The sequence below is a fragment of the Tympanuchus pallidicinctus genome, unplaced genomic scaffold (genome assembly GCF_026119805.1).
Source record: "Tympanuchus pallidicinctus isolate F22 unplaced genomic scaffold, pur_lepc_1.0 scaffold22, whole genome shotgun sequence".
Classification (NCBI taxonomy): Eukaryota; Metazoa; Chordata; class Aves; order Galliformes; family Phasianidae; genus Tympanuchus; species Tympanuchus pallidicinctus.
In genome coordinates, this window is record NW_026294739.1 from 30185665 (window position 1) to 30213466 (window position 27802).

Genomic DNA, 27802 nt, shown 5'->3' on the forward strand with positions numbered 1-27802 from the left:
TCTCTATCAAAATCAGCAGGTTTATCTCTAGTCGAGCTGTACAAATAAATGTTTTTAGAACGTACTATTTTGCAGACATTTTGTCTGATCTCCAGATTGAGAATTGTTACTGCGACGCTGAGATACAGTTGATGGTATTTGGAGTTGCCATAGTGTTAAATGCTTCTTCTGTGATCAGCAACTGCTGATTTAAATGAAAATCTTCAGCCATTTTCTCTGCTGCATATTTCACAGTCATTTCAAATTCATCATAGACAAAAAGATATCAATGATACCAGATAAAAAATACATTATATCTAAATGAGCTTTCCATGATTTGTTTTCAAGGTCACAGCGCACAAATAGCATCTGCTTTCAGCTGCTTTACAGAACAGAACATGTTGAAGAACTTCAGTCATCTGAGTTATAATTAGTAAAAATGTACATGTTCACTTCACAGCAGTTCCATATTTAAATGCCTGAGCTGAATTTCTGGTCTGGACAATGTCCAGGCCAAAAATGCATAATCCCAGCTTTAATGTGTGGGATGATTTACTTTAGCAGTTCTGACAAATGCGTGTGAGGCATAGCTAGGTAAAGGCAAGCCAGAATCAATGGGACTCTAAGGCGCTTGGCACTTGTAAAAGATTTTCAGAATTAAATTCTCAAATTTATCAGTATTAATAATTCTAATTTAATGCATTTTCCTTGTCACTTACAATGACTCAATTGCTAATTAAAAGTTGTTGAAGAAGATGAATTACCATTCTACATGCTTAAAAAGAATGTTACTAATATGTCTAAATCTAGATGTCAAATGTAGAGTGGTATGATTCTAATCCCCCTAAATACCATTGTTATCCAAAACAATTTTACACTGAATTAATTTCATTGTCAAAGAAAGGAGCAAATATTGGACAACTCAGTGATCCACATTTAAACTTCTACTATGTATTGCTCTAAGATTTATATTCAAATGACATTGAATTCGTTTGCAGAATGAGTCTTTTTCCTTTGGTGGGGTAGCAATGACTCAAAAAAATAGCATGTGGCTATTGGCAGAGTCCATACATTTATTACATTTTTTCTCCCTTGTGCATTTTAAATATTCATGTTTAAAGCCTGTATAAATGCACAGTTTAAAGCTATGCCTGCCAAAGTAACTACCATCTCTGTTTGAATGACAATGATGAGATTTCTGTCATGCTTTGCCTCTCCCACAGTGCCAGTGATGGGATTTTTTTTCTGAAAATCTTATTACTGGATGTGCTGTCAAGGTCTCAGATGGAACTTTCAATCAAAATGGCAATCAGAAGGTTATCTATTTGTGAGTTTTTCTACAAAGGATTTTTGCAAAACTCTACAGTGAATACTATATAACACATAGTCAGAGCTACTAGTCCTAAATGATTACATGACTATAAACAGTAATGTGATCCATATCTCACAGCACCTTCCATTGTCCCAGGGTTGATGAGTTAATAGTGTTATTAAAATTGCTTAGAGATTCTCAGATACAGAGCTTTTAAACAATACATAATTTAAATGAATTAGATGCCTCATTCAAATAAAATTAATATAGAAGTGGTGTTAGCATATAAGAAGTTGTCTGCAGTCTGGAGTCATTAACACCTGACATGCCAAAGCTGAAGCAAATTCTTTTTTTGTTTTGAAAGATAGATAAACTTGGGGATGATGCATCCAGATGTTTACCTCTGTGGAACAGATGTTTCTCAGGAACCTAAGGAGAAAATGTTGTTTTTATTTCCACTACTTGAAAACAGAGAGGAGAGGAGAGAAGAGGAGAGGAGAGGAGAGGAGAGGAGAGGAGAGGAGAGGAGAGGAGAGGAGAGGAGAGGAGAGGAGAGGAGAGGAGAGGAGAGGAGAGGAGAGGAGAGGAGAGGAGAGGAGAGGAGAGGAGAGAAAAAAAAAGGAAAAGAAAAGAAAAGAAAAGAAAAGAAAAGAAAAGAAAAGAAAAGAAAAGAAAAGAAAAGAAAAGAAAAGAAAAGAAAAGAAAAGAAAAGAAAAGAAAAGAAAAGAAAAGAAAAGAAAAGAAAAGAAAAGAAAAGAAAAGAAAAGAAAAGAAAAGAAAAGAAAAAAAAAGTTATTTTTCAGCATGGTGCAGTAAATTAGACACACATAACTCCTGTGGTCACAGCCTGCTGCATATCTAATTTTCCAAACACTGTCAAAAATTGCTTCAAACATTCTCCTTTTTATTTTGACTGTATTCATCTAATAAATAAATGATTTTGGAGAAGCTACATTCCTCCACGCAGATTCCTTTCTGCAGTGTACAGGTAGAACTGAAAGAAAAGCAATAACAAGAAAAGTATTTATAAAAATATATTTCACAAAGTAGGAAACGATACAGGAGTTTCTCTGAATACAATACATGGAGTAAATAAACAAACAGTAATATAGCATCAAAACAAAGTAGAAAATTAAAATGATTTGCATGTAATACATAGTTTTATTATACAATTGCTACTTCTAAATGGCAAGTTTGCATTACAAATTGAGTATGCTTGCAACTTCTAGTGCTGTTCTTTCTCTGTGTGCAAGAGCCCTGGTGCATCACTATGAATATTATAGAAAAGAAATGCTAATAACATAAGCAGTAAAATTATGTACACACTGGTTCCTGCTCTAATACAGTGGAGAACTATAAGCATGGTTTTTTTTTACTGTACTGTGTTATGTGTGGATTTCTAAAAGTCTATAGTTTAAATATTCACATGAACCAGTTTACTTCCAGCTGTTTGTGCTTGTATTAAAAACACCAGGTATTAGATTTATGAAGAAGATACAAAACTGTCAAAAGTTTTTTTTCTGGGAAAGTTTTATTTCCTGCCATCAATCTCTTAAAATTCTGCTACTGCAAATGGAGAGGTTACTGCTTTAACCTACAGCAATTTGTCATTTTTCTTCCCAAAATGTACATGTATTAAACATTCACTATATATAGAAAAAAATCTAAATGATACAATTTAGTTTTCTTTATAATCTTATTCTATAGATTATCAATCTTCATAAATAAAAGCAGTAATGGACACCGATAAAATATTTATTTCAAAGATTAAACAAATAAATCCGATCTTTAGCAATAAAATCAGTAATTCTTTCATATATGTAAGTCCATCCCCTTTCACAGTTTTTCTTTCTTTTCAGAAGTACAGGATTGATCCTTCTTTTAGAAAAAAGCTCCTTTCGTAAAGCAAGGTTTTGGACCCCTGCATCTGAATCTTTGCACGTGAGTAGGATTTATTACCCATAACTGGAATGGATTAAGAACATGTGAATATTTTAAGGCTTGACACAATATTTAAAGATGATATTCAGTCTGTGGTTATGTGGCCAACAATTACTGTATGTACAATGCATGGTCACTGCACAGTAGAAGCCAGTAAGGATTTCCAATGCTATTTCTATTCAGCATTGCTAAGAAGACCAAGATATTGCTTTTAACATTTCTGAGTCAGGATCTTTGTTGGCAATGCAGAAACAAACCATTAGCTTTACACATACTGGCAGGAGCTACTGTTCAACAGTAAAATCCCTGCAAGTCCATTTCCTAAGAAAGCACCAATTCATTCTTTTCAATTCACTGAAGATAATCAAAGATCTAAATCTCCATCTTCAGAGTGGTCAAGTGAATATCAAATATCCAAAGACTTCTAGACACTCCACATACTTTACTTCACACTCCACAAGACTTAACCTCCTAACATATACTTTTTTATTTGGTTCAACATTACAATGTAGTTGATTTTATAGATGACTGGCGCTAAACTTGCCTCTAAAACAAAAAGCCACATTAGTTTTAACTAACAGCAGTGGCCCTAGAATATTACATGATCGTTAAGTCAACAGTGAAAAAGTTTGTAATCCACTGTCAAGTTTCTTTGTCACTTTCTCCAACTGAGTAAAGTTCTCCAAGTCTTTTAAAGCGAGGACCCCATTCACTGAGGTAGTCAAAATTCTGATCTGAGTCTGATGCAGAGGACTCCAATGAACTAAGGGAACCAGCAGCTGAACCTCTTCCTTCATAGCCATAAATCTGGATAGAGTCATATGGTGGAGCTGTGGGATCATTATCAGCTTCATGAAGCCTTACATTAATAAATTCATCAACATCAACACCGTTAGGAACAGGCGCAAGACCCTGCCTGGGCATAAATTGAAGATCAGGTTTAATATCCTTACGAGGCAAAAATCCATTAATTCCATCTGGATTTTGCAATGTTGCAATGTCAAAAGCTTCTGTATCTTCTTCTCCACCTCCTTCATCATCATAGCGAATAATATTTTCTCTCACATCTTCATCATCTTTGATGATTAAAGGCTCATTCTTATGTCTTCTTAGTGTTACAAACAGCACTACAATGACTGCAAAAAAACATCACAAGCCAATTAAGTAAAAAAAATTCATAAAATTAAAAAAAATAGTTAGGGATGATAATAGGTTGCTTTTTGTGAAAATAAAGGTAAGAAGGGTAGAAAAAAGAAGAAAGACCACTTCACTGAAGTGATGAAAATTTGATCAGAACCTCTGATTCGTCCTGTTTTTTATTATCAGTTCAAATTTACATTTGATACTCAATTTTTTACAAGCAATAAGATAATGCATATTTCCACTTTCGAATCTCAAATTTAAGCAACTTTTCCCTTTTTCCGTTTGAAAAAAGATACAATCTAGGTAACGTCAAACTAACATCATTCAATGAACTTCAGTCTATAGTTGTCCGCACTTAGGATGAAGTTTTCAAGAATTTGAGGGTGCTTTTCTGAAAACAGAGCCTTAATGACAGAAGGAGATTGGTGTTTCTGATATAATTGAAAAGAAAATAAAACAGCAAGAGAGAAAGAAAGATCTCACATCAGTTCCAGAATCATGGACAGATGCATAAGCTCTGAATTGCTTATACTTGCTGTTTTGAAGGTTAATGTTAAAATTTCAGTTGCTAAAGTAAATCTCCATTATAAACTGAAGCTGCTAAGTACAGAAACTGTCTTTCACTGTTCTATCAGACACGTTTTATTTAATTAAAATACACAGTGCTTCTTATCTTTTGCAACTGTAATATCTCTTATGCCATTATAATCCAGAGTAAACTCATACAGGTCTAACAGGTACAACAAACCTGTTTTCCATTTCGTGCAGTTTACACTCTGTTCACCTTTTTACTTATGTGAATTGGCTTTTGGTCTCGTAATTTTTTATGTATTTTATATGTAACACTTTTTCAATCTGGGATTTTTTTGGTATGCCTTTCTTCAGTTCTTAGTACAGAAGAGACACAGTTCTGAAATGTCCTTCAGTACTGCTGCAGATTCCATTAGATTCTATGTCCTTATACGTGACTTCTCTGCTTACAGCTGCCTATGAATCAGAAAAATTTTGAACATCCGGTGTGAAATGAATACTTACCTAATAGCAAAATGATGCATGCTAATATTGCAATTAGGGCTCCCATGCTGAGTCCAATAGGAAGTACATATGCTTCAACATTACAGGACTGGACAATACCATCACTGCTGCAACCACAGACTCTAATAGTAAGAGTGCTAGTACTGCTCATGGGAGGATTTCCACTATCGCTTATTATGATTGGCAGTAGGTACACTTCTTGTTTCTGCCGACTGAATCCATTGTGCTTTGCCAAAATGCTGAGAGTATTATCTGAAAGAGGGAAAATTTGCATTGTTTCACTGCATAGCATAACTGCTAAAGCCACTGCTTTTTTGTAACACATTCATCAAAACCTCTACGCAAACAAATGCATTACACAATACTCATCAAATCATCAGCATGTGATAGAGTAGCCATTCCCTCCCTGTCTGGCTTGCCATGCCCCAATTGAATAAGTGCAACATATGCATTGTTGTGTCAAGAGTAATGAACCTAATGGCAATCCCTCACTTTCCTCTCTGTGCACATCCTTATTGATGTTTTTTCATCATTATTAATCACTGATTTTTTTAAGTTACGCAGTCATGTGTATGCTTGTTTTTACTTAGATGCACTTGTTTTCTTTTTTCTTACTGGTTTAATACCATTTTAGTAAGGTACTAAGTTGAACTTTTTACAAGATGCCAACAGAGCATCTTAAGTTCAGCCTTAGAGTTAAATACAGCAATGACTGGAGACGTGATGGTATTAAGACCCAGTCCATTTACTTGCAAATGCAGACATTTGCTTTTTCTGTGTGTCAAGCTGAACATTTGATGTGTTAACTATACATGTACTTTTGCCCTCTTTCTCCTACACAGTTAAATTTCTTATAATCACACCGATCTCAGTGTCATTCAAACATGGTATCTCTGATACTTTAAATGCTACTTTAAATACTAAAAATTTTAATTGATTGCTCCAATAAATTATCCCAATAAATTTGATTTTGCTTAGAGAAATCATATAGGTTATATCATATATAGAATCACAGAATCATAGAATCACCAAGGTTGGAAAAGACCTATATATACATATATACATATATATATAGTTATATATATATATACATATATAGTTATATGTATATATGTATATATATATATATATATATATAGTTGTAAGAATACCCCTGGGTGTGCACCTGGGATCTTCTAGTGCCTTTAGGTAATTAGAGATTCTAGCAATTTAACAACATACTCCTTTCAAATAGCAATGGTCATGTATGTGTCAACATGCTCAGTTACAAACTACAATCAGTGAGCATGTAAAACATGCAAGCCACTGACTTGTTTATTTATTTGCTCACTTGGAAACATGAAGTAGTTTAGAGATGTTTAATTTGCACTGATTATGATCACCACAAACATTTCTGACAGCCCATGGTATTTGTGCAGCATATATCACTCCCACAACATAAAAGACACAAGTATGTTCCAAAGAGCTGGCTGTTCATGAAGTACAAAAGAAAGATGCAGAGAAAGAAGGGGAAAACATTCAGAAAAAATAATACTGTATAGACGTTTTTAACACTACAGCCTTTCTCCCCCTCCAACAACAACAACAACAAAAATTATATGCAATATCTTATTCTTGATGTCTTTTGGATATATATTAGTAAGGAAAATAACAGCAGTTACAGAATATGATTACTAAATATTATCACGGTTTGGACCTGTATCAAGTTGAACCTGTATCAGTGGACAACTATTAATTTATTACTGACATAAAACCAAAGATGAAGGAAAACTTTATGATAGTTAAGAATATGGGGGAGCTGATTCTCACAAAGGAACACAGGAGGCTTGCTTTCTCATTCAGTGACCATGAAACTGAACTTTAAACAGTCTTCATCTGAAGTTCAGGGTCTTTGGTTCTGTAGTCTTTCTGTCTCCCTTCCTTGGTGGAAGAAATAACCAATCACATTCATACAACCTAGAGAAGTTCTTCCTACAACTTACATCACAAGTTATATATTGGTATCAGAGATCTTCATAGCATTTAGAATGCATAACAAGTGAAGATCTACCTACAAATTAAGTACTTTGTAAAGAGGTATTCATATGAAGACTTCAGAATTCCTTTGCAGAACAAAAAGAATTCTGTAGACTTTTCTTTCCAGGAATCCAGAGTTTTTATCTATTCAAGTTAGAAGCAGTCACATCACAACTGATAGCACCCTGGGGCTAAATAAATAGACCAGTCCTTTCTTGTGCTCTTTTTAAAATTAAAGGAAGCATATGTTTCTACTACAGATAAATTTCAGAGAATGAGCTCTTAAGGATTCAAACAACTCAAGCAGGATGCAACTCCTTGATGATAGCCCATTATTTTATCTGCTTCTGTGATGAAGTATAAAAGACAAGTATGTTTCAAGTCAAAAAACTAGCACACCTTTCAAATTAAGAAAAACCTGCACTCCTTCTTGCTGGCTGAATGTATTGATGATTTAATGCATGCATGTGAAAGACATACCAGTCTCAGTGTCATACTTGCTATCTAACTGACAAAGAACATCACATTACATTACATTAGCCAGAAAAAAAAAAAAAAAAAAAAAAGTTATGTTTTCCTGAATATCAGTATATAGCTTCACCAAAATACGTGACTAATGTGCACTTCTTATGGGATAGCATTCTTTTCCTCCTCAGCACTCACACATCATTTTCAAACATCGAAAAATTTGCCTGTCCACTTGACTGTCTCCTGAAAAGTTAAAAATAATCTCAGCACGAGTTGCAACCTTAATCCTTTCACTTTAACCTTTTAAGAGAGAAAATGGTGTGAGGCTCAGTTTACAGCTCTCTGAGAGAAGTCCCACTCAGAATACTGTCACATCTGTAGTCATTTATTCAGAACTCCAAAGACTTCTACAGTTATATTACACAGAGATTTTATGTTCTGGAAATCCACACCAATATAGCTTCTTCCTTCCTATAAGCCTGGTACAGTTCTTATCTGTGCAAGACAGAAGAATGGATTGACATGCTGAACACTCACATCTTTGCCCTTTACAGACATGTGGAAGAGGTATGGCACCTCATTTAGAGAGAAGTGACAAAAACCCTGCTCTTGTTGATGACAACTTTACTTTCTGAATCACTCACTGCTATTCAGCTTGGTTCAGAAAAATCTAGTAAGCCATAAGAAGAGAGTAAAAAGAAAAAAGCAAAAAGGAAGATTATTATTGACAAAAACAAGAGGACTGAAGTGGGATAGGGAAAACAAAGTGCCTATTTCTGCCAACCAGTGAAGCTATGCTGTGTATTACGAACTTACCAAGCACCTGTAATGGTTATCAATTCTGGTTCAGAAGAAATGAGATAAGGGAGTTATTTGGGACATCTATCCCCATTATTTAAGTGTAAAAGATGTTATAATGGCTGAATAGTTAACATCATATAATAAGGTATCAAGAGAATAAAAGAGAAGAAAATCTACTGTGTTAGACAATTTGTTTTCCCAAGAGAGGAAATAAGCAATAGCAGTAAGAAGGAGCCAACAGGAAAAGAAAAAAAAAAACCACAAAAAACAACCAACCAAACAAGCAAAAAAGCAAAACTAACCAAATAACTTTGTCAATGATTTTGTTTAGCAACAAATGTTTTCCCCTTCTTTGCTGTCTTCTAAGACTAAATATCCTTTGATGCTGCTGGAAATAGGACTCTTGAGTGAAGAACAATGACTCTCCAATTGACTTTTTAGTTGATTCTCAGAACTTGCAAATAAATTCTAGCAGCTGATTTGCAATAAACTCAATTTATCTGATTTGCTTTCTATTCTCTGTGGACATTCTCTTTACCCATAGCTGAGAAAACAGCAGGAATCTCCTCCAGGAATAACCTCCAGCACTGCTGCATGAATTAACTTGGCAGCAGGTTCTCAGCAGGAGAGGGGACGATCACTTTCCACTCATCTTTCCAATTAACCTGCTGATCCTTCATTGTAGCGCTGTTCAGGTTACTTATTTATTCACGTTACTTTTAACAAAGCGGGGAAAATCACACATAGACAAAAAACCTCAACCCTCTCTATTAACAAAGCTCTGAGGCAACCTGCCACTGGTAGAGAGAGACATTAAGTCCTTACTGACAGGCAGGCATATTCAGAAAGTTCTTTGACATTCTCAGTATCAAAGTAAGCCTCCCTAAATGCTCTACTCTTCTATAAGTGAAAGGACTGAAGAACTTGATTGAAATGCCACAGTCCTTTTAAATTCCATTTCACTGATCATGTACCAAATCCACAGAATGGACTAGTACCTGTATTCCATCTCTCAAGCTTAAAGGATAGTAAGTTAAGTGATCTTAATAATTTTCTTAACTCATCACAATTTTTTCCATCAGCATGAGGTCACATAAAACACATCTCCAAAAATACATAACTAGAACTTTGACCTGCAGCTCATTTTTACCATGTTCTTTAAACTTAAAATCAAATCAGTCATTTAGATAACTCTCAGTTTCCAGAATCTACAGTTAATACAGAAGAGCTGACTAGGACACCACGATATCTGTGGATCATGCTGTAAGCTACTTCTCTCAGAGGATGATGTTGGTATACTAGTAATGCATTCAGCGAATTTCACACTGTTTCCTTTATTTTATGCAGACTAATGTCTGAAATTATTTGTTGTGTTTTGAAGTGTTTTGCTGATTTCTGAATAGCTGAATTATTTTCCATTCTATTAAACAAAGAAACATTTAGGAGGTAGAATTATTTTTTTATCAAGGAATACTTCAACCAAAAAATGAAGGAAGTAAAAAACTTATGAGCAATTAGAGGGTGAAACTGTCAGGCACTGTTATTTATTCCAGTTCTATAATAAATTAACTAACTGCATACAGTAACTAGCCGTACCTTACAGTTTTCCCCAAATCTTGGTTTAAAATCAAGATCAATGAATACATTTCAGTTTTCTCTGGAGTCTGCTTCTACTAGATCTGCCTACAAGCAGATTTGTGAAACAACCATTAAATAGACTGCTGTGGGAATATCTCTGTCACAGCTGAAACAAAGCGTGACAGTATGGTAGCTCTTCAGAAGATGCCCAGTGTGATTTCTAGATAAAAGTGGTTTCAATAAGCATAACTGAGGCCACGCTTAAAACAGGGCCATGTGCTTAATGCAGATTTCCAACTGTTCTCAAGAATCCCCAATCTCTTTTGAGAATTTTGGATAAAATATTTTGAAAGTAAATGTAATATCTTTAATACAAAGCAACTTTTGTATTTTTCAGACATGGGTGACTCTAATGGCATAGACACCAAGCTTGATGTGAAATTAAGAGTCAGGAGTCAACTTTTTCATCTCCCACTTTGCACTAGACACATATGTTGCAAGTTTAAGTCAGATAATAAAATGGTAGAACAACAGCAAAAAAAGAAAAACGGAAACAGAAGCACTCACTTTATATCCAAGTGTCATTTTCTCTGCACACACTACTGCAATTCTTTAATTTCCTGATGATTGCTATAATACTTTTGAGATGAGCGGACTTTCCTGATGTTCAACCTTATAACTATACAGCCATTTTTCTTTCTTTTTCTCTATCTGTACAGTTTTCTCAGAAAGATCAAATCATTAATGGTACTAAGAACTTCGTGGTAGAAATCTATGCTGCATATGTTACTTACATGAAGAAAGAAAATCGTAGTTGGAAACTTCACAGCTACATAATCCAGAAGAAAATTAATGTGTTTCTTTATGTTTATTAGATCTTCAAAACTATTTTCAGAAGTCATTATCTTAAGGGCGTTTTGTGTACATGTTTAGTCTAAAAACAGAGGGTGATTTGGCAAAAATAGAAGAGCAGAAGGAATATCCATATTTGCCTTTATTCTGGCAATAACAAGAGCAGTGTGAAAGAATATTCAGTACCTGCTGATCTAGCACAAAAACAGAGGAGGCAACACAAAGCATCAATTGTACATCATGGAGAAAAGAAAGCTGTGGGGAAACCACAGTGTTGCCTTTGTATACATATACTGCACTTGTGAGAAAGACACTGAAAGGCTTACAGTAACTGGAGACGGGGCAATGGTTTTAAACTGTTCAGTGTAGATTCGCTATCAGCAGGAAATTTTTCATGATGAAAGTGGATAGACACTGGAGCAGGTTCCCCAGAACAGTTGTGGATGCCCCATCATTGTAAGTGTTCAAACTCAGGCTGGACAGGGCTTTGAGTATTTTGATCTAGTGAAAGATGTGCTCCTGGACGGGACTAGATGACCTTTAAGGCTTCCTTTCAATCCAAAACATTCTGCATCAGTAACATCAGTAACTTGCTTCCAAAATAATGCTTTTAATGTGTTTTGAAAGATACAACTGTATTTGTGTTTGAAGACAGGACATATTTTGTTTCTGTCTTTGGCTGTAACACTACAAGAATACCTTTTTAAAAGGGAGTGATTCTAAGTTTGCTTGTTAAAAGGTTACCAATCATTAGTAGGTGAAGAAAACATTATTTGTTCATTAGTATAACAGTTTTGTTTTATAACTAAACACAGTACATATATCAACATTGGTGTATATATATTCACAAAATATAACATTTCTATAGAACTTATGTTCACAACTGTTGTGTGAAATTTGACGTTTGCGCTAGAGTATGACCAGAGAGCATCTCAAAATAATAATAATAAAAGGATATTGTTCAAACTGGCACGCTTTTTATGAATGTCAAAAACCTGTGATATCTTCCAAAAACTAGATTGATGACTGCTATCGTGTTTGATTGCAGATGTCAGGTTCAAAAGTAAAAAGCTTTTGTGCTGATCAAACTTTCTTGGCTGCGCCGTGCCGATGCACAGCGACAATTCACAAAACATGCCTGTGACGTACTATCAAACATCTTAATGAGCTTCTATTTTTCTAGTTACCTAGGCTTTCTATACTCATTTTAGACATGAATAAGAACACAAGAAAAGAAAATATTTCATGGCAGAAAATATATTGATGAGGTACAGAATCAGAATGTGTAATGCATTTTGTATTTTGATTTTTTTCTTTACCAATTGAGCAAAGTAATGATAGCCTATCCCAGAATTGAACTGCTGAATCTAGTAGTGAATAAAGCAACCAAGCACATTTTCTTTGCAGAAATAAAAAGTGCTGTGGAGAACTTAGGATCATGAGCAAAATAATATTCAATCATGTACAAGGTTACATCGTTACATTAAAATTTCTTGAAGAGGGAATAATCACGTTAAAACTAATGTCACACAGAACGTGCAGTAAATAAATTCTTGAGAGAATTAAAAAACAAACACAAAACCAGACATATAACAGCAAAGGGATGGCATAGGCATTTCCCCCTACCTTTTTCCTTTGCAAAATGTGAACTTTAGATAATGGCCTGTATAATTTCTAGTTCTGTTCCTTTGGAAAAGTCTGAACTTTAGATAATTGTCTCTTAAGTATTCTAAAACTTTCCTTTGACCTTTAGTACAGCAGAGCTATAATCAAACATATCTATACGGTCACTTGATGTACAACAGCAACTATTGGATTTTTGTACTTTGTTTTTTTTTAACCCACTGAAGGAAGGAAAATCCCAGTTGCTGAAATAATCATGTTGAGGCATGCATGGAATGAAATATTATTAGTTTTATTATTTACAGGGAAGAGAAATAATTAGGATAAAATACTTCTTTTCCCTCTCTCTTTCAATTTACAGGTAATAATGGCAAATCAGAAAAGGAAACCTTGGGCTCTGGGTCTGTTCAAGCTATACAGTTACCACAGTTCTCACTGAACTTTACTCAGCAGCCACGATTTCAATCTCATCCACTTTGATTTTATGCCTGTTCATCTCTTCCAAGTTCCATTGTGCCAGTTATGATTGACACTTCCATATCTGAAGAAAATTCAGGCCAGTGAAGATGCAAGATACACTAAAACAGCACTGGCTTTTGCCTCTCATTTTTCTGCTTTGGATTCAACAAGCCAGTCACAAACTTGTTTACTAATAATCACATTGCTATGACATGCTTTATTTTATTCAGATCACATCACTACATGGCATGTGCATTGAATGTTACATCTGTAAAGTATAAGAATTAACGCAGGTTGCCAAGCTCTAGTTTAGAAAGAGAGATGAAATGGCTGTCAAATGTGCTTAGCATTAAAAATACATTATTAACACAGCAATTTGCATAGACTGATGGATCGTTTTTGAAATCTACATATTCTAGTTAATTCCATTATCTTGTTATTTTAACCAAAAAGTTTCAGAAAGTAATACTGTGTATTGTGATGCTTTGATAGAATAATGGTAATATTTTCCATTTAAACCAAGAATTCTTTTTTATTGTTTTACCAGACTCCAATAGGATACTTAGAAGATAAATAGAGCCAAAACATTCCTAGGATTTGTCATCTGTATTTCTCTTTATAGATAATAGATTCTTGTTCTTTCTATAAATGCATTCTTACAAGTGCAATCTAGGAAGTGAAAGAAACTAATGAAACACAGATATTTAAGCCCTTTAGGTCACAAAGATTTACAGTTTTACACATTACGTTGACTTGGAGATCTATTATGTATAATGATAAATCTCAAGGAGATTCAGTGAAATTTATACTACTTTTGATAGCTGATGGAAGAGTTCCAAGGATCCTATGTTCCTCACCTTCCTCAATTCTCAATCCAGTGATTTAATTCCTGCATCCACAAAAGTTCAGAGTTTTCAGGAAAATTAATGCAATCACAGATGTTTGAGATGAATTCTTTTGTAGAATTTAAACTATGAATACAACATTAAAAAGAAAACAATAAAAGTAGGAGTATCTCTAGTTTTAAAATGTGACACATTTTTGGCATTTAAGTGAAGTAGTTTCCCACTAACAAAATTAACATGCACTTCCCCATGCCACAATGATTATTTTTTCCATCCCTATGCTGTGGAACATGCATGTGCACACCACAAGAGTTTAGACTAATTCACTGGTAGATCATTTAACACTCCTTTAAAACTGAATCTGGAATTAGACCTATGAACCTAGAACTAGTTATAAGTCATAGACATATATTCAGGCCACAGCAACGTACTTCCATTATGACGTGGGGTTTTTTTGTAACCATGGATTTGTTAGGAAAAAAAGAAACACTCAAGAAAACCCCGATCAAACGAACATAATTAGCATCTACAGGAATGCTGCCTACTGGTATTGGTGCAATAAAGGTCTTGTCAGAATCTCCATTACAAAACAACAATTTTCTAATATTTATTAATCTGACATAACAACTTGCTATGAGAAGAAATCTAGAATGTGTACTCTGTGCCAAAGAGCACTGAAAGCTAAATGCAACTTACTTTGGCTGAGGCCCTTTAAATCAAAAAACAGATTTTAAAAAAAAAAAAATTACTTAACATTTTCTTCAAATGGAGTGGCTTAAGAAAAAAAGCGTGGCTTTGATTTTAAAAAGTGCCAGGCCATGCAGTTTCTGTATACACAGAACTCCCTTTAACTTCAATGAGAAAAATTTCTGTGAGAGGCCTGAAAGAAGTGCTATAATATGTTTTTGTAAATGTCATCAAGAGTTACATTAGCTTTCTGAAATTTGAAAGACTTAAATGCTATGGTAGAAGATTGCCCCCGGGCACACAGGCAGACTGATAATGACTTTTTGAAGACAGTCTTATATGCAGATTACATATAACAATAACAATTTTTTTATCATCATAACATTAATAGCAGTAATTTATACTCCTGTCTTACACCTAAAGCATCCACAGTAAGTTATTATGTGCACACCTCTCAGTGGGGAGAAGTCTCCTATGGTAAAGATTAATGTTCGGTTGAAACACTGGCCATGGTAAAATACATCTAAACGAATATCAGTAAGTGGGAAAAAAATATTCCTGCATGTAGAGTGGAATATATGGTATTACATTTCCAAACAAAACATCCCAGATGCTCTCAGGAATACTTGTACACCCTGTAAGCATTATGTACAGACATAGCCAGAAACTCCAAGCGAGTATGCAAAGGTTACTGAGGTCCACAGGAACATATGGGCACATCTGTAAATTTCAAGACCGATTCCTACTATAGGACCCTAACTTTGCATACATGCTATAAACACCATAGCTAGGAAAGAAGGAGAGAAGAGATGCCAGCATTCGAATTCTACATCAAGCCATGGAGTTATTACAAACTCAGTGCTTATATTGATAAATATTATAGCTCTGCAAGCCAATTTATAGCATTAGTCCATAAGATCTAGAATTTTCACAGAATCAAATTGTGTTTAAGCAGGGCATCTACAGCAGGAGAGTGTCCACATGCCTTTTAACATCCCCAGTGACGGAGATTCTGCAAATAGTAAAGACTGTCAGTCACAGTTGAAATACGCATGCAACAAAACAGAAAAAAAAATGTTCAGTCATTTTCTTCATGTGAATCTGAGGATTAATCAGGGAAAAATTCATAATACATCTCCATGCAAAGAGAAAAGTTGTATATCACAGTGAAATTGTTTCCTGTTGTCTTCTAATTCATGATGAAGAGGCTGCCAAAGCACAAATTTAGTGTATAGGCAAGAGCTGCAGTAAAAATATGAAGCAGGGTCATGTAATAGCATCACAAGAAACTGGGCAATTCTACTGCAAAGGAGAATACATCTCAATATACCAAAGACAATTATGATTGTGAAAGAAGACTGCAGAAGTGCAAACAGAGAGCAGAAAAAACAACAGATACTTTGAGAAAGATAAGTTTCTTTGCTGTGAAAAAAAAAAAAAAAAAAAGGAAAAGAAAAAAATGGAATTAAGTCTAGAATAAGCCAAGTTCTTTATACAAAGTTTTGAAGGAAGTGGTTCTGGTAGACAGATTGTCCTTAAACCCCACAAAGTTTTTAGCAAATACATCTGTGTGTTAGAGAAGCACAAAACAAAGGAAGTATGTTTTAAGACATTATTTTTCTAATTAAAAATAGAAAATGGTTGCACAAGGACAGAAGCTGTGGGATAGATAAAGACAACGTAAAAGGGGACAGATGGTGTAGAACTGAGTTTAAAGTACCTTCCTCTGAATTTAGTATTCCAGGTTTTCAGTCTGGTCTCCATCATTTCCCTACTTGAGCTATAGAATCACTTTTACATGTTTTCAAATTGGGAGATTCAGAAACAAAAAACAAAAAAGACACCATCACGCACTCTTGAAAATCTCATTCCTTAGTGATGTACAGGGAGCAGCTAATAGGTGCTATTTATGTCATACGTGAGCATCAGAAAAACCTTTTAAAAGAACATCTGTACTGTATGCATGGCACAATGACAAACACAGAGATTTTACAACTAGGCTAATAGCCTACAGAGTACAAGCAGAGTACTTGCATCATCATTCTGTGATTATTCCTAATGTTCCTTTTTAAGGTTTATGACTGCAATGCTTACACCATTCATAACTACGCATAATACTTTATTTCTTATTATTGAACCAAATCCATGAAAAAATTACTGTAGTGTAACAGTTACTCCACAACATAGCCCTCAACATACAGCAAATGTGAAGTTTATTTACCTGAGCACACGATTAGAGGTTAGATGAAGCGAAGTGATACGACTTTCTTATCTTAATATGGCCAGACAGCTACAACTGCTCAGCTGATTCATGTTAATCTGGCTACATATCCATTCATGCTACGTTCCAAGGATCCCACTAGCTCTTCCACTCCAACACTACCAAGCTGAAGTCTGGAGCTTTTCTTGAAGTTCTTCTATTTATCTCTCCTTAATAAACTGCCTTATTACCTCACTTCAAACAAGGGCCCATCTTCAATCCCTGTAATCGGCACTGATTATCAAGTATGCACATCTTATCACGTTAGCTACTCTCTCTGCCTAAACTAGAGAAGTCAACTTCTTTTTCATTTACTTTCTGTATTTGGTATGTACAGAATGTAAAATGTTGGCAATCAGGAACATCAAATCTCCTACCTTCTTTCCACCAGAATGCATCCTAATTAGACAGAATTAAATGAAGACCAACAATGTGACTCATTTTATAACAAGACCACCTAAACAAAGTAAAAAATCATAAGTTACTGGAAAAATATTATAAGTGGCACAAAAAGAAAAAAGAAAAACAAATACAAGAACCTAAATAACCAAAGGGGGCTTTGTCTCTCTTATTCTTTAAAGCTTGGCATATGAAAAACTGGCCAACATGTTTAAAAAAGGAAAAGTCACTGCTGTATTTTTTCTTGGTGGAGAAATACAGTCCTTTGCTAACTAGTCATCTCTAAGGGAGTGAGGGTGAAATGTGACTATATGAGACAACCTCAGGAGAGTGCACAGACACAGAGTTCAAATAATAATGAACGTAATAGTCACCCCCTATGAAGAATGACTATAATTCAAATAATTCCTTCCTTGCTATACACCACTTGTGTAATTGGTTCAATATGGGATGCAAACTGGAACATATTCTTATTTCTTTTAATTTGCATTAAACTGTTTTGCAGTAGTTTATCTAGACGATCCTTTAGGCTAAGAGAGAAAAATGAGTACCTTTTACCTTAATGGAGGAACCACGTGCAAATTGTCTGCATGCTTTATATTTTCTGTATGGTGGATTTATTAAAATTGTTTTATAAAATGAGAATTTCACTAATTAGTGGAAATCTTTAATAGTTAATAGGTGATGTTTTCCTCTTATGTTGTTTTAATTTTTAGCCTTTTTAGATTCTTGCTGTAGTGGAAGAGTGGGTGTTTTCTTAATCTTTACTATAGGTGAAACTTTCTAATTAATCAACAGGATAAATATTCAATTAAAGTAAATAATAAATTAATTGCATTTTTTCCTAAACAGAATGTATTAGAGCATGACGGAACAAAGTATGCCATAATGTGAGCAACCAGTACATTTATGAGGTTCAAAATCAGGAAGAATAGGGCTTTGTACTATCGTTACCAATAAGCTACTTAGAAAATGCATATATTCAAAACAGCACAAAACAAAACACAACAGTGAACTGAAAGCTAAGGAGAACTATTAAAATAACAAGGTTATATTGTTTAGATGGTGAATATATTAAGATATTAAGATGGTGAAAGGGTAGGTTGATGCCCTACCAGAAACTTCAGCTCTAGGACATCATTACTCCTACACAGCAAATCAAACCTATTTGCACTGCAGGAGGTGTTTCCTGCAAAAAAATGTGGAAGAATGAGATCTATCTACCAAAGCAAAATTGCTACTTTGGCAGACAACAGCTGATTAAAATTGTATAAACTTCTCTCCAAATATTCTACACGCAATTAATAATAAAACAACAATAAAACACAAACAACCAAGAAAAAATATATAAGGAATGGTGGAGAGGATTTCTCCTGCATAGTCCGAGTTCTAAATGACACAATTCATTTTGGAGATTTTAAAATTCTCTTCAACAGATCCTGTGATTTATTTTGGTGAGAAAGATATTTCTTTTTTGTAAGAACTTTATATTCTCAATGCAAACTGTCAGCTAGCAGAAGAAATACTTATTCAGAGAACCTATTAATCCTACCCAACATGACAAATGATGGCACAGAATAATTATCAGGCTTCTCCTTTCACTCTCATTTGATTAAGACCTGTGCATTCAGAAAATTGATCTGCCTGCCCATGTAGGACAACAATTTGGCTAATTCTCCTAACATCAAAGCAACATGTATGTCAGAACATTTTTGAATGTAATGAGATAATACCAAGCTTACTAGCCTGCACAAATAATCATAGTTAGAACACTTGTGAAATGCAAGGAGCCATGTAACTGCTGTAGACATTGGAAACTGTCCAAACAGATATTACCATGTTAAAAAGACTGGAACTTGTTTTCCAGCTTCTACATGCATAAATTTTTGTTCTGTCTTGTTTGCTTGTGTAAGAAAAATAAATAAATTTAACATTCATAATAAAGCAATGAATTGAGAAGCAAGAAGAAAGAGAAAGAAAATTCCATTTTGATACGCAAAAATATTTCACAAAATAGATGTGTTTGGTGTCATATTTGACTAGAGATTGGTGATTTTAAAAGTTGATGTACATAAGAGAAGAGGTAAATACTGCTATGGAATACCTTTAAAGTCCTAGATTGTAACTAGTCATGGTTGTTTTTTTTGTTTCAAGAAGTTATGTTTTACAGGAGCCTTTAAAAATTCCAGAGAGCTGGTACTGTGAATCCTGCTGTTGTCTTGATAACTCTTAGCTTAGAAGTTTTGTGGTCAGTAAGGACAAGGACTTTCTGCTAAGTACTGCAGTCTCGAGACACTCTATTATTACTATTATTTTCTCCACTGTGTTGCTGAAATTGTCATACTGAAGATTTTATTTGTACCTCTATTATTTCTTTCATCCATGTTCTACATAATCACTACTAAAATACTTTTATTTTTGCGTTAATTATCTAACCAAAATCTTTTCTTTTTTTCGTAACCTTTTATCACTTACTTGCTTTTTTTTAAAAGTAATGTCAGCATTGCTTACCTCCCTTTACTTTTGTTGTGAAATTAAAGAAATAAGCTCAAAAAAGAGAAGTACTTGACACCTTCTGGGCATGATGAAACTCCTACAGCAGGAAAATTCACAGCTGTCCAATCCATCTCTTCATCATGAGTAAGCACTGTCATACATATGGTGCACAACACTGACCTCAGATCTTTTTCATTCAGTTTACATCTGGTTCTTAATTAGTTTGATTTAAAAGATGAAACATAACTGATGCCTTTGCAGCATTATGTTAGTAGCAGCACAATTAATAAAATACAAATACGTGAAGTAAAAGTCTCTTTGGTGATGTATATGTAACGGTATATATACTCTATTATCTTGTGTTTCATCACTCACATTTTCTGCTGCTTGAGCTGGGTCATGTTTACACAAATGTACCAAAACATCTACCTAATTGTGATTGATTCATAGGATAAAAAATGCTTTTGCTGCAAGAATATGATGCTGTGGAAATGAGTTTTACTTTCCACTCTGTACATATAACTCTTCTCTAGTTGTAGAAAAGTTTACATTTGTGAGGGTTGGAAAGAAGTTGTCATCACAGAGATAAACTAAAACAGCACTGAAAAGTTAAACAGCATTAGGAACAGAACTGCTCCAAAAGAATTGCATTGCCAGCAACAATACTGTGAAAGTACAGATGTGCTGGGGAACACAGAAGAGCTGAGGAAGAGCCTAAAGATGCCTAAAAGTGGACAATTGGCTTACCAGATGGCCCCCTCCTTGCTGGTTCATTCATCAGGTTGGCCTTTCCAGTCGAATGAAGACTTGGTGGATCACTTCTGGCTTAGGGCGGAGGAGAGAGGGAATCTGTCTGTCTGGAGCCCTGCATCCTGAATACAGGAGAGGAGTGAATAAGGTTTCAGATGGACAGAATAGGCAGAATGGTCAAAGCGTGGAGGAAGCTGGTAGCTGAGTTAGCCTTTGAGGAGCTGATCCTATTTTTCTGACATACACATTCAGCTGGAGTAGCTATGTGCACCAAGAAGAGTTCACCTCTTTTTTAGCTTTTTATCAAAGTGGTGAAAAGCACATAACCATTGTAAGAATGTGAAAACCATCCGGATAAGGCTGAAAAGTATGTTTGCAGAGGAACTGCACTTAGTCTTCACCTGCTCTATGCTTCTAATTAGACGGGAATCCAGAAAGAGCAGTGATCTGCATGCAAGAAGAAAGATGGGAAAGACAGCAGAAGCAGGTGTCAGTGGAGGAAGTGGCACGAAAAGAACTGGAGTAGAAAAATGCTGGTTTCCCATCCACATTAATGGAATCTTCACTTCAGAATATAACATCACATCCTTCTATGCCAGCAAAGTTGTTTCAAATAGCACTCAATTGATATTCAACATCAAGGGAAAACAGAACATCAGAGAACAACAGAACACAGTCAATAGTGATGACAGTAAAGAAAGAAAGGGAAAAGGAAGCAGAAAGCTATTAGCTATGAAAGATAAATACTGAGAATGTTTTCACTGGCATTCTTAGACTAGATGGGACTAATAGTGCTCCACCATAGAAAACACAACCTTGCTAGGACTGCAAAACAGTATAGTTGAAAGGAGTTGAGTACAGTACTTCAACAGGAATATGAAATCGTACAATGGTAATGGAAATGCGCTCACTATCTGGGAAGACAGAACTTCTGAGTGCTACTGGAATGCACTGGGGTCCCAGGGTAATATTACAATTAACTTAAAATTCTGCTCTCCTCTAGCATTTTAGAACACTTTAAAGACTTCTAGTACTGAAATCCACCTTGTTTCACTTATCGCCTTGTCATTAGCAGAAAGGGCTCATCTCTTTCAGTCATTAAACTTAGTCTACTACTTTACAAGTTGACATTACAACCTAGAATTCTGTCAGATATGTATACAAGAAAAAAATTACCTTTCCTACAAAGAATGACTTAACGTATTTTCTGATCCAAATCAGTTTCAATATGGCCAACTAAGAATGAAGGAATCTAAAGTTTAGAAATATGGAACTGCATTTCCTCTGTTGTAAAAACAAATTATTCTAGGGATCCAAATCTTACCACCTAAGGCACAACAACTGTCTAGGAAAAGTATTTGCACTGGCTGAATATCACTTCATGAAATTAACGGATTGGAAGCTAGAATCTGTCCTTTCCTGTCAAGCCAGGATCTCTGTCTGCCTGCTCCAGTTGTGAAGGAGGTAAGGTAGCACAGTGTTTTCTTACCACCACACCACTGGATTACAATTATTACCTGCTTTCCAGCATGTAGACCAAGAAAGATTTAAGACATTTTTCTATGAAAGGTGCTTGGATCCTGGAGTGCAATCTAACTAGTAGATCATCCATAGAACGTGGTGGTTGGAGCCAATAAGTCACATTTTTATTTTTTAATCAGAAAGTTAATTATGTATCCAAAATGTATATAAGAGCTTTCAGAAATACAATTTCACATCAGAGTATTCTGAGTTGACAAAACTAAAATGTTTCATGGAACTTCACTATCTATTACATTTTTTGTTTGGGTACAACTGAGCCCTTTGTACTCAGAAAAAACATCAACATCATCCTTCTACCTTCATCTTCTAAATTCTGTAATATATCATTTATAATAAAACAAATTAAAGTGCTTATAAAATCTTTCAACCAAATTAAAATAGAAGTATTTTAATAATTTGATATTAATCAGTGCATCATTAACTATACTGCTCCTAAAAATAGAAATAATCTCTTAACCTCTATTTATATAAATGTTGAACTTTGCTATTTACACAGCTCTGGTTTTAATACCATGCTGAGGAAAAAAATGATTGTATGATATTTATAATATCAATTTTTACTCTATGAGCAACTCCTGGAAGAAACATGACCTGTGTCTGTGGATGGCAGACCTGGAACAGAAATGCCAGATTATAGAGCAGTTTGTACTTGTTGTTTGTTAACACATAGGCATAATTTATTTTTAACTCTACTGTTTTTACAATGGCTATGCAAGTGTTCCCTGTGATTTCCATTGACAAAACTACATCCGTTAAGGGAGAGGTTGATCAATATCGTACCTCAGATTATGCAACACATTCCTTTATAATTTTAGCTGTGGCCTTTTAAAATGCAATTCCATGCCTCTAATACTGATAGAAAAATAGTTTGTAAGAAATAGCACTAATTATTAATTTTACTTTTCAAGAAAACAACAAGAACGTAATTTGGAACATTTTAGAATCATACTTTGAAAGTCCGGATATTTATGTATAAAAAATGGTGATGATAATTATACACATCAGAAATGTATAAACATGTGGAGAACTGCCATCATGAAACATCCTCTGGCACGGATGGCAGCTGGGCCATGAAGTTTCCTGAAGCTCATGAAAAACTGCATGAAACTGTAAAAAAAGAGAGGATTTACAACTAATATCCAAGGGACCATATGGGTGTTGTTATTCCAGATGCTCACTGTACATCCATCAAGAAATGATGGGTTTAATGATGTCTTTGCTAAGGCAATTTGTACCAGAGGTCAGGGGGTTAACTTTGAAATTGGGCAAAGTGGAAAGAGGACAACGAAGTAGTGGTGCCACCTCTTAGCTCTGAGGTACATATTTGGAAAGAAAAGTCAATCAAAACCACAGAAGGCACTTTAGCTCTAGCTGAGACAATGGCAGAGGGACTTATGAAGAAATGCAAAAGGCAGGGAAAGAAACTCATTTAGCATGAGTTACTCTCGTGGGAACAAAAGATTTGCCCTCCAAATATGCATTTGACAGACGTTGCTAAAAATATTTTCAGGAAAAGATGTGGAAAAATTCTTGGTTTCATTATATTAAAAACACAGTGATATAGAAGAGTGTCAAAAACTAATCTGTTTTTTTTTTTTTTAATTATTATTTAGAATATCAAAAAGAATGGTTGCATATATCATGTTTCTGGCTATTTCTGAACAGTTTAGAAACATTTTTTTTATCAGTAGAAAAGAGGTGACAAGAAATAGCAAATTTTGAATAAGATGTGCAATATTATAGAAATGCATGCAAGCCTGTTAGTGACTGAAGTTATTATGCTACTACGTTATTTCCTTTTAAGTGAGTGACATTTTGCCTACTACTTTCAAGACACCACAGATCAAATGACAGATTAGACTTGCTGGATGGTAAGCACAAAAGAAATGGACATTTAAACATGAATATTCTTGGAGCTTTTATAGATATCCTAAGTATTATAGACTATGCATGGTTGAGAATAAAGTTCGATACAGAGAATCAACAAAACAATTAATCACTGAAGTATATATAATACTTCAATAAAAAATAATAACAATACTTAAAAGGCAAACTAACAACCATTTTCATTTTTACTCCCCAAAATCAAATTGGCCGAAATTCAGAGCTCAAATCTCCAGACAGACATTGAGTATTCTAGTTAGAGGACAGGCTGATTACTTACAAAGCTACTGAAGTTTTGCAGGAATACAAATGCATGCCATTAAGGTGGTCCATAAGGGTGAGGTCTGCCCATGTTCCCAAAAATCCTGTGGTTACTGCTGCCCATATGAGTCCTAGTTTTAGGTACATAATACCACATTTATACAGTAGTGATGCACCATTACTTCTGTCAGAAGAGCTGCGCATCAAAGGCACCGTAGAACATTTGATTCAGAGTTTATTCCATTAGGAAACAGAATTTGGCATGAGAAAAATGGAAATGCAATGGAAACACCTTTTGGGAAAAACTTGAAGTCACTTTACGGCAAAGATGTATTTGCTAGCTTTTGAAAGAAAAATTGCATTGGCAGCATATCAAAATGTTTACATCTGTGGAGAAGCTTTTAGCACAAAATTCTGTTCTCACTTGAACAAACTAAAGAAACCATAAGAATAGTAGGAAGTGAATGCTGACAACAGGTATTGCTGTAAGCATATTGTTTGGAATGCAGGAGACAATCCATCTACTGGCATTAGGTTTTAGGTTACACTTTGTGAAGATTACTCACCTTAAAAAAAAGCAATGCCAACAAATGCTAATTCCATTTCTAGAGGCCTCATTTCAATTTTCTGATGCCACGACCATACAAAATACTTAACAGTCATCTGAATTCCCATCAGTTTTTTTGTTATTCATTGTGCTCCTACAGCTTTTCAGAAGGGTTAATTACATTCAGCTATGGATTCAACGACACATTGCTAGAGTATATCAATTCTGTCTAAACATCAGATATTTCAATGTGAAGTTTTAGGTTCTTGCTGGTTTGAATTTTGTCAGAAGCACTACACAAAGCACTTACTCTCATTTTTCACACTTTTGCTTCTGCATACTGGCCCAGCCCAAAGACAAGTGAAAAGTAAATGATCACTGTCTGAGCACGCAATCAAGGCATTGATATGGCATAGACTCACAGGTTTAGTCACCTGCATTAACACAGATAGTATTATATGACTTCTCCTGTTGTATTAACTTCTTACATTTTTACCACAATCTCATTATTTATCTCCTGATGGGCCTGAACTTAATGCATCTGGCAAGATAAACGAGAATCGCTCCTTGCAAACCAGTTTGAGACAGTAAGTAGGATCAATTGATTCCATATTAGTAGCTGCCTATTTAGACATGGCACAAAACCTAAGAAAAACTACTCTGTAATAGACATTTGAGCTGGAAAAAGAACAGGAAGAACAGATCATGAGCTATGAGAAATAAACACAGCTGAGAGATGATGTACAGACATTTGATGAGATGCACGATGACAGTTAAACTTACATTTTTACATTACTTACTTCGGAAAGGCACTACAGCCTCTACGGTTCTTTTAGGACATCCTGTCTACACAGAAGAGATTGTAAATATGCAAGTTTAACAGTGGAAACAAAGAAAGTATGCCAGTATATCAATTAAAGGAACAGATTCTACTACAATCATGGGGTAATTTCTATAAAATAACTTAATTTTACATAAATGTTTGGTGGTTTTTTTTTTTAAATTTTGTAAAATTTTTGTTTCTGATGAAGATACACCATTTTGTCATGGCAGTAAACATATTTGTTAATGACAAAGTAGTTACCAGAATATTTGTAGCATAATTGGGCAGCACAGTTAATTACTGAAGTATCTTGTGAATTTGCCTTGGGGCAATCTGGAAAGATTTAACAGAATTATCCCATAGGCAACAAACTAAATGAATTAATTGTGGTTATGGCCCAAATAGCAAAATAAAATTTCAAAGTATATTTCTCTTAAATATTCTTCTGTATGAAGGATGGAAACAGAGCATAAGTCTTCTTCCCACAGAAGAAGCCAGATTGCATAGTTTGCATACTAATGCCATCAGATAAATAATGTCATTATTTCATGAAGTACAGAAGTAATTGCCAAATGCCACAAAACAACAACAATAACAACAGAAACACAAAGTAAGAATCCAAAAGGGTAATACCATTTCAGAAAAGCTCTTCAGGGGTGTTTTTGTTTACTGCTCTGGAGAGAATTTTGTAGGAAGGCAAAACTTGAAAAACAATTTAAATAAATTTAAAAAATCATTAATGCTGGCAAATAAAAGATGATATTTCTGTATTAGATTTCCTGACATAATGGAATTAATCTGTAAGATCCAGAAGAAGATAGCATTTCTTCAGCAGCCATCATGGTACTCTCTACTGCCTTGAAGAAATCCACCGGGAGGCCAAGAAAAGGGGAGGAAGGCAAAGCTGTGATGTCAGAGGAAGATGTGAAGAAATTTGCCCACCAGCATGAGGAAATGTTTTTCAGTTCCAAACCTAAGCAGCTTGTGCACTGATCTAATCCTCAGAAAGAAAATTCTTCAGAAATCAGAACAGGTTTTGTTATAGGCATTTCCTTACAAAGCAAACTGGCTTTTGGACAGCCCATACATGCGTTAGTATGAATAAGGAGAATTTTGACTTGTCACTTGAGTTTTCTTTTTTTTTTTTAAAGGCACAATGGACTTTTTCAATACAAATAATTGCTCATGCTTATCTGGCAGATATATGCAATACAAAGATATGACCAAGTTCAGTCTTTAAGTGGCATAACTAAATAATTTATTAGAGATTTATTATATTTAAATGACAAGAAACCTCACTTCAACCAAATTACACTCTGATTTGGATTTAACAGGAATACCTGATTCTTGTGGGAGATCATGTTCTAGCATCAGCCATGGACTGAATCACTTGCTGAGTGATCTTGATAGAAAAGGGTGGTATGAGTAGAAAAAATTTTATTAATGGATAATGAAAGATTAAATCAGAAAAGTCTCTTGAAGTGGACTTTTACTTTTGAGAGATTTCAGGTGGTAGTTATAAAATTATTTACATATTTAACCAATTAAAATGCATTAAAATGTATCAGTGCAAAACTGAGTAGCGATGTGGCAATAAAACTGGACTTATTTTTTTAGAATGCTGTACAGAAAGGTTCCTCACTCCTACTCAGGTCAGGTGCACTGTAACGAGAAGTAAGAGTCAGTCTTAAATATGTAGCAGATTGGAAGGACAAAGCTAATTAGTTATGGGAGCTAAGTATTTAAACATGATGAGAAATGCTAAGACCTTTGTTGATTTTATGCAAAGCAAGCCACCTAACATTCACGATGCTTAATTCAATTTATGTTACACTACTGATGATTATGAAATGGATTTTGAAGAGAATTTTTAATCTTCTTGAGTAAATGCAGAAAACATTGAGACATTTCCCACGTGAAGTACAGGTATAAGTAGAGATATACTTAGTGAATGCTGCAAGAGAAAACATCTAATGAAAGGAAAAAAAAATCTGTATATATTTAAACATTTTTAGAATTTAGGTTTTTACAGTAGCATTTAAAAAGGATGCCATCATTCTTCTTCGTTGGAACGGCTAGAATAATAGAAATGAAAGCAACA

General features: G+C 34.7%; 1 protein-coding gene across 3 annotated transcripts in view; it reads right to left on the reverse strand.

Annotated features, from left to right (window-relative positions):
* Positions 1 to 2312: 2312 nt before the first annotated feature.
* The window catches only part of CDH8 (cadherin 8), a 139841-nt gene continuing 114351 nt past the window's right edge, over positions 2313 to 27802 (reverse strand). The window contains exons 2-4 of one of the 3 annotated variants that reach the window (XM_052686295.1): positions 20642 to 20766; positions 5411 to 5662; positions 2313 to 4368 (exon numbers count right to left, since the gene is read on the reverse strand). In XM_052686295.1, coding sequence (XP_052542255.1) covers positions 3875 to 4368; positions 5411 to 5662; positions 20642 to 20672 — 777 coding nt within the window. In that variant the 5' untranslated portion in view covers positions 20673 to 20766 and the 3' untranslated portion in view covers positions 2313 to 3874. Of the gene's footprint in view, positions 4369 to 5410; positions 5663 to 20641; positions 20767 to 27802 lie in introns of those variants that run through there. The other 2 variants (XM_052686293.1, XM_052686294.1) reach the window with 2 other exon arrangements.